The sequence below is a fragment of the Oncorhynchus gorbuscha genome, linkage group LG01, assembly GCF_021184085.1.
Source record: "Oncorhynchus gorbuscha isolate QuinsamMale2020 ecotype Even-year linkage group LG01, OgorEven_v1.0, whole genome shotgun sequence".
Lineage (NCBI taxonomy): Eukaryota > Metazoa > Chordata > Actinopteri > Salmoniformes > Salmonidae > Oncorhynchus > Oncorhynchus gorbuscha.
Genome location: NC_060173.1, coordinates 96,535,918 through 96,549,243, shown reverse-complemented (window position 1 = coordinate 96,549,243; position 13,326 = coordinate 96,535,918). Strand labels below are relative to the sequence as shown.

At 42.6% G+C, this 13,326-nt stretch overlaps 2 protein-coding genes across 4 annotated transcripts in view; one reads left to right on the top strand and one right to left on the bottom strand.

Annotated features, from left to right (window-relative positions):
• The window catches only part of LOC124046676 (guanylate-binding protein 1-like), a 20,118-nt gene extending 13,611 nt beyond the window's left edge, over nt 1-6,507 (bottom strand). Inside the window, exons 1-6 of one of the 2 annotated variants that reach the window (XM_046367329.1) lie at nt 5,938-6,507; nt 3,284-3,488; nt 2,559-2,686; nt 1,700-1,809; nt 1,355-1,545; nt 755-997 (exon numbers count right to left, since the gene is read on the bottom strand). In XM_046367329.1, coding sequence (XP_046223285.1) covers nt 755-997; nt 1,355-1,545; nt 1,700-1,809; nt 2,559-2,686; nt 3,284-3,479 — 868 coding nt within the window. In that variant the 5' untranslated portion in view covers nt 3,480-3,488; nt 5,938-6,507. Of the gene's footprint in view, nt 1-754; nt 998-1,354; nt 1,546-1,699; nt 1,810-2,558; nt 2,687-3,283; nt 3,489-4,564; nt 4,624-5,937 lie in introns of those variants that run through there. The other variant, XM_046367320.1, reaches the window with a different exon arrangement.
• Nucleotides 6,148-13,326, top strand: LOC124046682 (guanylate-binding protein 1-like). 2 transcript variants are annotated; one of them, XM_046367343.1, is made up of 10 exons: nt 6,148-6,679; nt 6,996-7,195; nt 7,370-7,497; nt 7,643-7,752; nt 8,190-8,401; nt 8,909-9,151; nt 11,220-11,500; nt 11,616-11,828; nt 12,099-12,201; nt 12,467-13,326. In XM_046367343.1, the coding sequence occupies exons 2-10, from the start codon at nt 7,024-7,026 to the stop codon at nt 12,865-12,867; spliced, it is 1,863 nt and encodes a 620-aa protein (XP_046223299.1). In that variant the 5' UTR covers nt 6,148-6,679; nt 6,996-7,023; the 3' UTR covers nt 12,868-13,326. The 2 variants fall into 2 exon arrangements, with proteins under 2 accessions (XP_046223299.1, XP_046223307.1); XM_046367351.1 differs by having other exon boundaries at nt 6,972-7,195.

Below are 13,326 nucleotides of genomic sequence, written 5' to 3'. Positions count from 1 at the left end.
GCTCCCTGCCTGTGCCATTAAACCCCTACAACTCATCCAGAACGCCGCAGCCCGTCTAGCGTTCAACCTTCCCAAGTTCTCTCACGTCACCCCGCTCCTCCGCTCTCTTCACTGGCTTCCAGTTGAAGCTCGCATCCGCTACAAGACCATGGTGCTTGCCTACGGAGCTGTGAGGGGAACGGCACCTCAGTACCTCCAGGCTCTGATCAGGCCCTACACCCAAATAAGGGCACTGCATTCATCCACCTCTGGCCTGCTCGCCTCCCTACCACTGAGGAAGTACAGTTCCCGCTCAGCCCAGTCAAACCTGTTCGCTGCTCTGGCTCCCCAATGGTGGAACAAACTCCCTCACGACGCCAGGACAGCGGAGTCAATCACCACCTTCCGGAAACACCTGAAACCCCACCTCTTTAAGGAATACCTAGGATAGGATAAAGTAATCCTTCTCACCCCCCCCTTAAAAGATTTAGATGCACTATTGTAAAGTGGCTGTTCCACTGGATGTCATAAGGTGAATGCACCAATTTGTAAGTCGCTCTGGATAAGAGCGTCTGCTAAATGACTTAAATGTAAATGTAAGTAGTATAAATAGTAGTACTACTTGTAGAAGAAGTAAAGGAAATTGTAGTAGTTGTAGTGGTGCTGGTAGTAGTAGTGGTAGTACTGGTGGCGCACTGGTGGTAGTAGAGGAATTGGTTGTAGTATCAGCTGTTGTACTTTAGTATATTTGTTGTATTATAATAATTATACTCACGTCTGCCGGTGACTTTCAGCCCCTGTTTCAGGGTCTTGGTCTTGGCGTCATTGAAGACGTGGTCACAGAACTCCTTGGCTTGCTCCACAAAGGCAGGCTCCAGGTCAGCGTCTGTCAGCTCCTCCATAAGTCTCATTTTGTCTCCGCTGGCTGGCCTCTCAAACACAAAGCACCAGCGAGGAGAGAAATAGTTCCGCAGGCAACTACGAGGCAGGTTGTACTGCTGAACCTTTGCACTTTGACCTTTTGTAAAAAGAAAAAATATTCATATCAGCCTAAATGAACAACTTCTATGTGTGCAACAACATTTTATGTTTATGTATGTAGTCATATATTCATATTTACTATTTACTATTGATACTATACCATCAATCCAGTTATGTGGGGCGGCAGGGTAGCTTAGTGGTTAGAGCAGTGGACTAGCAACCGGAAGGGTGCAAGTTCAAACCCCCGAGCTGACAAGGTACAAATCTGTCTTTCTGCCCCTGAACAGGCAGTTAACCCACTGTTCCTAGGCCGTCATTGAAAATAAGAATATGTTCTTAACTGACTTGCCTAGTTAAATAAAGGTAAAATAAATGTGCTAGTCAGTATTCTCACCTGTTTTCAGTTTAAGAGCGTTCTCCAGGTACTCATTGGCTGTGATGGGTCTCCCATCAACCTCCAGGGTCAGGGTGAAATCTCTGACTGTCCACACAAAGGAAGGAAAGTAATGCAGGTACTCTGAAGATTCCTCCCCGTCTCTCTGGTTGGACTTCACCTTGATGTGCTCTGTCAGTTCTGTCACATAGCTGTAGAAGGCGGTGTTGAGGAAAAAAATGAAACCAGATATACTAACATACAATATAGTGCTGAGTGATTAGTGCTTTCTGAGGTCGGTTCGGTTGTTGGGGATGAAATTAACCCAGACATACAACACTACACTATATTTCTTTATAAGGATACTGTAGTTTCTCCAGGGCGTTGTTGTCGATGGTTCCGAGGCTGTTGTACACCAGAGTACTGCTGAGTAGGACAGCCAGGGAAAAGATCCAGTTGTCATTCTTCTCATCACCCTGCAGACACAACAGAAGGAACACATTGGTACTCTGTTCATACTAGAGTGAAATTAAGTCAGTAACTAAATGTCTACTCCATAGGTCGTTTTATAGGCTCCCTACCTAAATAAAGGTCAAAGCTGGAATCCTTAATTGAAACATTAACCAAGCCACACCCTGCCTCAGTTTTTTTTTAACTGACAAAAAAAGAGCTGAGGGATGGGCCTGAAGAAATGTAACCACTGAAATTCATAGACTGAGCTATGGGTGCAATGACTCACCATCCGTGACATCATAATTGTAGTTAACCATGATGTTATACAGAGTTTAATTACATTTACAAACATTGGAGTTAAACAAGTTTATATTTTGGGTTCTGATGGGGTATGACAGTTGAACTAAGCTCATGGGTCATTATTTATTTGTTGTACTCTTTAGAATCAATTGGTATACATCATACATTTATAAGTCAGACATTATATACAGATAATAATAATAATATATGCCATTTAGCAGACTCTTTTATCCAAAGCGACTTACAGTCATGTGTGCATACATTCTACGTATGGGTGGTCCCGGGAATCGAACCCACTACCCTGGCGTTACAAGCGCCATGCTCTACCAACTGAGCTACAGAAGGACATCAGCTATCAGTACTAGACACAGTTCATTGAGATAACATGGGATTTTACCCATAGCAATGTTATATTCTGTCATCTAAACAGCCATAAAAGGTTTTTGACAGAGAGTGAACTTTGACCTCCCACCTTCTCCACGTCCCCCAGCCCCTCTGTATCCAGCAGCACCAGGGTGTGGTCTCTTTTTTCAGGGTGAGACACACACCACATCCAGATGCCCTTAGTTTTGGACTGGATGGTGGCTCCCAGGGCAAAACCTTGAGGACAGAGGATAAAAACGGTTCTTAGGATGGAATCTGTAAAGAGGCAGCAGGATGTAAAGTGTTAACTCAAGGCTGCTGGATTTCAGATGAACCTGTTTGTCTAGTTATACTGCATACCATAGTGACAGACTGAAAGTGAAACTAGCAACCAGTGCAAAACGGCACCCTGATCTACACAACCCACCCAGAACAAATGTGGTTGGAACAAAATGTGTTTTTGATGTTTGCCCTGCTGTCTGGTTGTATGTTATAGTGTAAAACTGAAAGAGAAACTGTAGTTTCCACAACGCAATAACAGGATGTGTCAAATTTCCAATTTTGGAGAGAAAAAAACATCAATGCATAATGTGGTCAGAACAGGACAAATCTGTACTTTGGTGCAGCAAATCTGTCTCTAACTCTGAATGACAAATGCAGTACATAAGTTAACACTTTCTGCTTCACATTTCTATTACCATACCTTTTTGAGAAATAATTATCTTATACATAATCATTCCTTATCCATATAACAGTGTTGAGGTCATGCATATTGTTATGTACATTGTTCGGACTTTGGACCATAGATTTAAAAAAAATGCTTGAGTGGTTCACCTTTCCTCTCTCCAGCCAGCTTGTTCATGAGGTAGGACTTGCCGGTGCGGTACAGCCCGACCACCGACACCACTACCACATGCTGGTCAATCTGGTCCAGGATGTCCAGTGCACTGCGGACCACACGCAGCTTCCCATCACTGTCGTTCTCTATCAGACATACTGGTTCCTTCATGGATACTGTCTGGCCTGTCATGATGCTGTCCTATAGAAACAATGGCAACAACACACAATAACTTTTAATTGGGTAGGGTACTGTGTGTGTGTCACAGTCCCTACAGACTTTTTTTATTGCAATTAAATGTAATGTGATAAAGGAGGCACAGGAACAGGTGATAAAGAGTGAATCAAGGCTTATCAACAGATTGGGTGGACAGTGACAAAAAAATATATAATAAATTCAGGCCCGGTCCTGGCCGTTCTGTCGCCCTAGGCTAGACAAAATAAATTGCCTCTCCCTATACCCCACAAGGCTAGAATAGTCCCAGAAAGCACAAAGACGTTGAAAATACATCTAAAATACTATTTTCCAGACATAAAAAATACATGTAAAAAAAAATTGGGTCATTTTTCGGTTCTGAATTCAAGTTGAAAATACCATCTATTTTTCGACCAAATCAAGGCCGGTCCGGACTGGACGATGTCTGAACTAAACAGACGTCTATGATTGATTCAAGACATCCAAAAGACATCGGTCCGTGTTTACTGGGATGTAGCCTACAGCAGTGGTTCCCAAACTATGAGGGCGCAAGGGGTCGGCAGAAGGGGTGCGGGGTGTGGATTTGGCTATTTCAGCTACACCTGAAACTGATAGGCGTATCAAATCGAGCACACAGCCATGCAATCTCCATAGACAAACATTGTCAGTAGAATGGCCTTACTGAAGAGCTCAGTGACTTTCAACGTGGCACAGTCATAGGATGCCATCTTTCCAACAAGTCAGTTCGTCAAATTTCTGCCCTGCTATAGCTGGCTCGGTCAAATGTAAGTGCTGTTATTGTGAAGTGGAAACGTCTAGGAACAACAATGGCTCAGCCGCAAAGTGGTAGGCCACACAAGCTCACAGAATGAGACCAGCAAGTGCTGAAGCACGTAAAAAATCATATGTTCTCGGTTGTAACACTCACAACAGAGTTCCAAACTCCCTCTAGAATCAATGTCAGCACAAGAACAGTTAGTCGGGTGCTTCATGAAATGGGTTTCCATGGCCGAGCAGCCACACACAAGCCTAAGATCACAATGTGCAATGCCAAGCGTTGGCTGGAGTGGCGTAAAGCTCACCGCCATTGGATTCTGGAGCAGTGGAAACGCGTTCTCTGGAGTGATGAATCACACTCCCTCATCTGGCAGTCTGACAGACAAATCTGGGTGTGGTGGATGCCAGGAGAATGCTACCTGTCCGAATACATAGTGCCAACTGTAAAGTCTCTATATACAGTTCCTTCGGAAAGTATTCAGACCTCTTTACTTTTTCCACATTGTTACGTTACAGCCTTATTCTAAAAGGGATTTTTTTAAATGCTCAGCAATCAACACACAATTACCCCATAATAACAAAGCGAAAACAGATTTAGACATTTTAAATAAGTGAAATACCTTATTTACATAAGTATTCCGACCCTTTGCTATGATACTAGAAATTGAGCTCAGGGGCATCTGTTTCCATTGATCATCCTTGAGATGTTTCTACAACTTGGAGTCCATCTGTGGTCAATTCAATTGATTGGACATGATTTGGAAAGGCACACGCCTGTCTATATAAGGTCCCACAGTTGACAGTGCATGTCCGAGCAAAAACCAAGACGTGAGGTCAAAGGAATTGTCCATAGAGCTCAGAGACAGGATTGTGTCGAGGCATCTGGGGAAGGGTACCAAAACAATGTTGCAGCATTGAAGGTCCCCAAGAACACAGTAGCCAAAACTCTTCCTAGAGCCTACCGCCAGGCCAAACTGATCAATTGTGTCTCTTTTTTATGGTAGCTATCTAACATTGTTAGCTACATTTGCACCTGTCATTGTTAGATGGTTAGTCTGATGTTGGTAGCTACTTGTCATTTTGTTTCAGTCATTGGATTATTATAACAAATGAAAGCTGTATATCTCGTTCTGTTATTGCTAAATGAATGTGCCTTCTTAGTATTGATGCCATTGTATTCATGTTTATTATTTCCAGACCACATCTTGTATGGAAAAATGGACAGTTAATTGGATTTTTAAAAGCTGAGTGGCATGTCACAGAATTGCAAACATTTAACCTCCAATCAACATTAAAGAACCCTAAACTGAGGAACTGTCTTTCTCACCATCACTCTATTAGAAGTACAATCTCCATAACTGTACCTACTCAATCAGTGTATAAATTCCAGAGTGATCACCCTCTAATTCAGTCTCAATACAGTACGTTGTCATACATTTTATGTCCAGCATGTAGACTACAGACAAATTCACATACTGTTTCTACTGTAGGCTAAATCATGTGGCAGATATAGCCTTTGTCAGAATATTTTTTCTGGTTACCTAATCAATGAATTAACCGCAAACGCCTACATTATTAAGGATGGATCAAGTATTTTTCATATAACCAGTCAACTTGCAAATCAATTTGTAAAAAAAATAATAATAATCCTAAATGTAAGTAGTGCAAGGGAGTTTACCTCGGCAAAGCTGTAGTGGGTTATTATTCAGTCTATGGTCAGCGTTAGGATAGTTAAAGAAATATGTGATTTATAAAAGTCCCTGCTCTGCGCAGTTATTCATTAAATGCCGCGATCACGTGCTAGTGGGAACTAGAACATTCTGAAATGTCAGACTTCCTTCCTAACTGGTTCAATCGCACGTATATAATGGTGCGTTCACGACAACTGGGACCTCGGTAAAGAAAAAAAACGAGGTCAAATCATGTCATGATGTCAGTTATCTTCATGTCGGAAAGTAGGAGCTCTAGAAAGAGGCACGATTTCCCGACTTGGAATTCCGAGATGAAAAAAAATCTCAGTCGGAGCTCGTTTTTCCCTCCATATTTCCCAGTTTACTTGAACGCTCTGAAGTCAGAGATTTCAGAGTTCCGTGTTTTTTCTCTCTCCAGTTTCTAGTTCCGACTACCACGTGAAAGTGGCATTATTCCTAGTTGAACAATAGCTCGATAATAGGCTCAATAACGCCATTCACAATTGAATATTTCTATTGCATTTCCTTCTGACATTTTGAAAGATTTTGTTGATGATTTTTAAAGTAGTTTGCGTCAGTTCAATCTCGTATTGGACTGGTGAAAAAAAGTGAACAGAAAGAAAGCCTAGGCAACTTTCACTTTCGCAGCAAATATATAGCCAGCAGGACATTGTTCCTCTGCGATTAACCTCAGTTGGTTTCGAGAGGATTTGTGGATGAGTCGTTTATGTAAGTAGGACCGACGAATGCTGTACCATAGCAGGAAATCATTACATTTTTGCAGACGAATTTCATAATGAAATTGTAGCTGTCATTGGACAATAATTTAACTTCATTTTAACTAAATGTTGGTATGCATATGGCTAAGCTGTTTCATGGTGAAGATCTTTTTAATAATATATTTGCATGGCATATGCAGTAGACTATATTCACATTGTGAGCTTAATTTATAGAAGGAATCGATAATAAACGTATATAAATATTTCACCTGAACTATATTTAATTAATATTTTTATTAAAGATTGACTATTTCTGGGAGCTGTAGGCTAATCATCCTGTGAAATCCTTTGACGATGGATTCCCCAATGTGCCTGGTCGAAAACGCCGACGGTGAGCTTCATGTAGTTCCTGGTGCCATCAAGTACCTGATGGGACTGAACCAGCAAGTCGTAGTGGTGGCGGTGGTCGGGCTGTACCGCACCGGCAAGTCCTACCTCATGAACAAGCTGGCTGGAAAGAGACAAGGTGAGACTGATGCTGAGAAACAAATCAAAATGTACAGACTGGTTTGACCATCAGCTGTACCTCAATAGTCAATGCCCAATTAAATATTTATTTTCATCAGTACACACACTGGTTTAGAAATAAATTGTATTACATTATTTTTTTCTGAAATTGGTCTTTGAAATATTGATTTAGGTTTTGCCCTTGGCGCCACCATCCAATCTAAGACTAAGGGAATCTGGATGTGGTGTGTGCCTCATCCTGAAAAAAGAGACCACACCCTGGTGCTGCTGGATACAGAGGGGCTGGGGGATGTGGAGAAGGTGAGAGGTCAAAGTTCAGTCTCTTTAGAATTCACATTACTAATCAGCACAGTGAACACATATCTAAACACACACATATTTTAAATAATTTAATTACATTTCGCCAGATCACAAATACATGTTGCGGTTGTCATACTTGTTTCAGGGAGATTCTAAGAATGATGCCTGGATCTTCTCCTTGGCCATTCTGTTAAGCAGTACTCTGGTCTACAACAGTCGAGGGACCATCGACAATCAAGCCGTGGAGAACCTCCAGTATCCTTTAAACCAATGTCAATTTGCCCATGGCAATCCTCCCAGTTTTCTTTCCTATTGACTTTGAAAGGTGGACAGGTCACATGGGTAGGGGATATTTCCCCCAACCAGACCATTTCTTGGAAGTCCCCTCTCATATTGAAAGTGAAAGTGCTGTACATTTGTATATCTATTGGATGCTGAGCAACATGTCCTTATAGACCTGGAGCAATATATTGTGTTACTGACAGCGTTTAATTATGTGTTTGCAGAATGTTTAACACACTGTAGTTTGTGGGATCAATTCCCTTAGGGGTTACTCAGTGCATGTGGACACAGTCCACTCAAAATGAAACTGAAATGACTTGTATGCTATAACTGTTGAAAAGCAAGTCCTTGTACAACTGTAGCAGCTACTTTGGTAGCTTTTATCAGTCGTTCCTCAACCGGCCCTAAAGATATGTGAGTGAGCTGACAGAGCGGATCAAGGTGAATTCTTCCAGTGCAGCTTCATCCTCTCACGATGACGAGGAAGGAGGGGACGCCCAGTTTGTGCAGTTCTTTCCAAATTTCGTGTGGACCATCAGAGATTTCACTCTACTACTCGAGATCGACGGTAGAAACGTCACTGAAGATGAGTATCTGGAGCATTCCCTGGAACTCAGAAAAGGTGACATTAGCACTAGCCACCGCCCCAATGATCAACTGTGCACAATGTCTCTAGAATAGTGCTCCCCATGAACATTTATACAAATGGAACAATCATTCTCACAAGAACAAAGAGGTTGAAAAACAAGAAGATTGATATTTGCTCTGACACTTGCTAAATTACACGTTATAAAATCATTCCCATAAAAATGTATTGTAGGATTACACTCATAATCAAACAGACTCATAAATCAAGTGACACAATTATTTTATCCAGTTTGTTTATTGGTCATAAAGTTTTCTGCCTTAAGTTCATTTATGCATATCTCTATATATGCTTCTCTGTTAATGATTGTGTGTTTGGATGGTGAACTAAGGGCCAGTCTCCCAGACACAGATTAGGCCTCCAGACGAGATTCTCCATTGAACACACTTTTGTGTCCAGGACCAGGCCTAATCTGTGTCTGGGAAACTGGCCCTAAAAATAGACTAATGTCAACTGTAATGGTGAATGCTGACTATCATTCAGGTGGGGGTAAAAAGAACCTGATGTACAACCTCCCACGAGAGTGCATCCGGAACTACTTCCCCTCGCGCAAGTGCTTTGCATTCCCCACTCCTACAACTCCTGCCAACATGCCCCATCTGGATTCCATGGACGAGGCTGACCTCTGTGAAAGCTTCCGAAAGGTTGCAGATACTTTCTGCCGCTTCATTTTCCAGGAGAGCCGTACAAAAACTGTGAAAGGGGGCCACAAAGTAACCGGGAGAAGTAAGTCAAAAATCAGCAGATTCTGCACAGATGCATTGAATGTTTCAATAAGCATTTCTCTATGGCTGGCCATGCTTTCCTCCTGGATACCCCAACCCCTGCCAACAGCTCCGCACCCCCGCAGCTACTTGCCCAAGCCTCCCCAGCTTTTCCTTCACTAAATTCCACACAGCAGATGTTCTGAAAGAGCTGCAAAACCTGGACCTGTACAAGTCAGCTGGGCTAGACAATCTGGACCCTCTTTTTCTAAAATTATCCACCTCCATTGTTGCAACCCCTATTACCAGTCTGTTCAACCTCTCTTTCGTATTGTCCGAGGTCCCTAAAGATTGGAAAGCTGCCGCGGTCACATTCTAGACCCAAACTGTTACAGACCTATATCCTTCCTGCCCTGCCTTTCTAAAGTCTTTGAAAGCCAAATTAATAAACTGATTACTGACCATTTTGAATCCCACCGTACCTTCTCCGCTGTGCAGTCCTGTTTCCAAGCTGGTCACAGGTGCACTTCAGCCACGCTCAAGGTACTAAACGATATAACCGCCATTGATAAAAGACAGTACTGTGCAGCCGTGTTCACCGACCTGGCCAAGGCTTTCGACTCTGTCAATCACAGTATTCTTATCGGCAGACTCAACAGCCTTGGTTTCTCAAATGACTGCCTCGCCTGGTTCACCAACTACTTGGGGGTACCACAGGGTTCAATTCTCGGGCCGACTCTTTTCTCTGTATATATCAACGATGTCGCTCTTTGCTGCGGGTGATTCCCTGATCCACCTCTATGCAGACGACACCATTCCGTATACATCTGGCCCTTCTTTGGACATTGTGTAAACAAACCTCCAAACGAGCTTCAATGCCATACAACACTCCTTCCGTGGCCTCCAACTGCTCTTAAATGCTAGTAAAACTAAATGCATGCTTTTCAATCGTTCGCTGCCCGACTAGCATCACTACTCTGTACGGTTCTGACTTAGAATATGTGGACAACTACAAATACCTAGGTGTCTGGCTAGACTAAACTCTCCTTCCAGACTCAAATTAAATATCTCCAATCCAAAATTATATCTAGAATCAGGTTCCGATTTGGCAACCAAGCCTCCTTCACTCACGCCGCCAAACATACCCTCGTAAAACTGACTATTCTACCGATCCTCGACATCGGCGATGTAATTTACAGAATAGCCTCCATCACTCTAGTCAGCAAACTGGATGCAGTCTACCACAGTGCCATCCGTTTTGTCACCAATGCCCCATATACCACCCACCACCGCGAGCTGTATGCTCTCGTCGGCTGGCCCTCGCTACATATCCGTCGCCAGACCCACTGGCTCCAGGTCATCTATAAGTCTTTGCTAGGTAAAGCTCCGCCTTATCTCAGCTCACTGGTCACGATAACAACACCCACCTGTAGCACGCACTCCAGCAGGTATTTCTCACTGGTCATCCCCAAAGCAAAGAATTGCTTTGGCCGCCATTCCTTCCAGTTCTCTGCTGCCAATGACTGGAACAAATTGCAAAAATTGCTGAAGCTGGAGACTTCTATTTCCTTCATTAACTTTAAACATCAGCTATCTGAGCAGCTAACCGATCGCTGCAGCTGTACATAGCCCATCTGTAAATACCCATCCAATCTACCTACCTCATCCCCATATTGCTTTTATGTACTTTTCTGCTCTTTTGCACACCAGTATTTCTACTTGCACATCATCTGCTCATCTATCACTCCAGTGTTAATTTTCTAAATTGTCATTACTTCGCTACTATGGCCTATTTATTGCCTTACCACCTCACGCCATTTGCACACATTGTATATAGACTTTATTTTTTTCTATTGTGTTATTGACTGTACGCTTGTTTATTCCATGTGTAACTTTGTTGTTGTTTGTGTTGCACTGCTTTGCTTTACCTTAGCCAGGTCGCAGTTGTAAATGAGAACTTGTTCTCAACTAGCCTACCTGGTTAAATAAAGGTGAAATAAAAAAAAGAATAATAAAAAAATGTAGCCTATGTTATTGTACCACCAAATGTATACACTTATATTTTTCTTCCCGCCTCTATCTGATTGCAGTGCTCGGCCACTTGGTTAAAACCTATGTGGAGACCATAGCCAAAGGCTCTGTGCCCTGTCTGGAGAATGCGGTGCTGGCCATGGCTCAAATTGAGAACCAGGCTGCTGTGGACGAGGGCCAGGTAGTATACCAGAGGGGTATGGAGGAGGTGAAGGCCTTATTCCCTGTGGACATGGGTCAGATTTCAGATCATCACCTCCGCTCAGACCACCAGGCCACGCAGGCTTTCATGAAACGATCCTTCAAAGATGAAAATGGGGATTTCTTGAAAGCGTTGGCGGTAAGGGTCATCATTTCAGATCTGTGCCTGATACAAACACTGCCTTAGTTCTTAACTCTGTCAAGGACCACTTTTTTTTACAAATGCTTCCCTAAAACAGTCTTGACTCCTGCAGGTGGCCATTGCAAAGCACTACGCTGACCTTCTCATCCAGAATGAGGATGCCTCAGAGAAGAAGTGTGTGGCTCTTCAGGAGAAGCTGTCTGCTCCGATGGCCCAGAAGATTAAGGAGGGGATCTATGCCACACCTGGAGGATATGAGCTTTACTGCAGTCACCATGACAACATGGTGGCACAGTACCGGGCCGAGCCTGATAAAGGAGTTAGGGTAAGAATCCTTGCTAGGGCTGAAACATTCATCAAAATATCCATATTAAACACTGGAGCTGTTCTCATCTTTCAGGCCGATCCACTTAGTTTCAATTTCGTAGATGGATTGCTGTTTATATCAACCTCTTATGATTTATTTACCTTTATTTAACTAGGCAAGTCAGTTAAGATTAGCTTCCATGTTAGCTTCCATCTGCAGCATCATACCAGAAACAGATTGCCATCAACCAATGATAAAACATGTAGCCTTTGGGGGTGTTTTCTACAGGCTGAGGAGATTCTTGAGCAGTTCCTGAGGGAGAAGACTCTAGAGAAGAATTCCATCCTGCAAGCTGACAAAAAATTGACAGAAAATGAGAAAAAGATCCACGGTAAGTCCAAAATATAGCATTGGGATGTTGTTATCTGGTTGCATTCAGTTTTCTAGTTGGATTGACTTCTCACAATAAATTGGTGATAATCTTGCACGAAGTCAACAAAGATCTGGGCTGTTTGAAAGAGTAATCTAAAAGGTATGGCCTACTCCAGAACATGGAAAAGATCAGGGGCTGTCTGTTGACTCCATATGAGAGAGAACATGAGTAGTCCAGAAGCTAGAGTGTTTTCCTACCTCAACTCTTCCTTTGGACCATGCAGAGGAGAAGGGGAGATCAGCTGTGCTGGAGCAGGAGAAGAAGGCTGCTGAAGAGAAACGGTTGGAGATGGAGCGCACCATGGAGGACGATCGCAGAAGCAAAGATGAGAAGTTGAAGCAGATGGAAGGGAAGATGAAGGAGGAGATGAAGCAACAGGAACGGGACTTCCACAGGGCCTTTGAGTGCAAGATGCAGGAGCAGAAGGATCTGCTGGAGAAGGGCCACAAGGAGAAGGCTGACTTAATGAGACAGGAGATAGAGGAGTTCAAGAAGAGCAACAAACCTGAGAAGGAAGGAGGTGGTTTCCTTGAGTCTACAGTCATGCCTGTTCTTCGACTTGGATTGGACGCTGCCAACACTTTCTTTCAATATAAGCTCATGAGGGGAGCTTTTATGAAGTAGAAACATTGTGTATTACTTGAGCATGTACACATTTGTTTGCTTTATCTAGCAATGTAAAGCGGAAAGTAAAGTTGATAGCCATGCTTAGTGTCAGTATAAGCTTTATATGCAAGAGCAATGTATTATTTTTCTCATACAGTATATGTATTTATAGATTTTGGTGAAATTATCACTGTACTGGTATAGCGCTTAAATCTAGAGGCTTTAATGAAAACATTTCTAGACTATAACTAAGACTTTTCTTTAATCATAATATATACTGAACAAAAATATAAAAGCAACAATTTCAAAGATTTTACTGAATTACATCCAGATGGGGCATGAAATCAATCAACTGAAATAAATTCATTATCCCTAATCTATGGATTTAACAGGACTGGGAATGCAGATATGCATCTGTTGGTCACAGATACCTTAAAAAGAGTAAGGTGTAGACCAGAAAACCAGTCAGTATCTGGT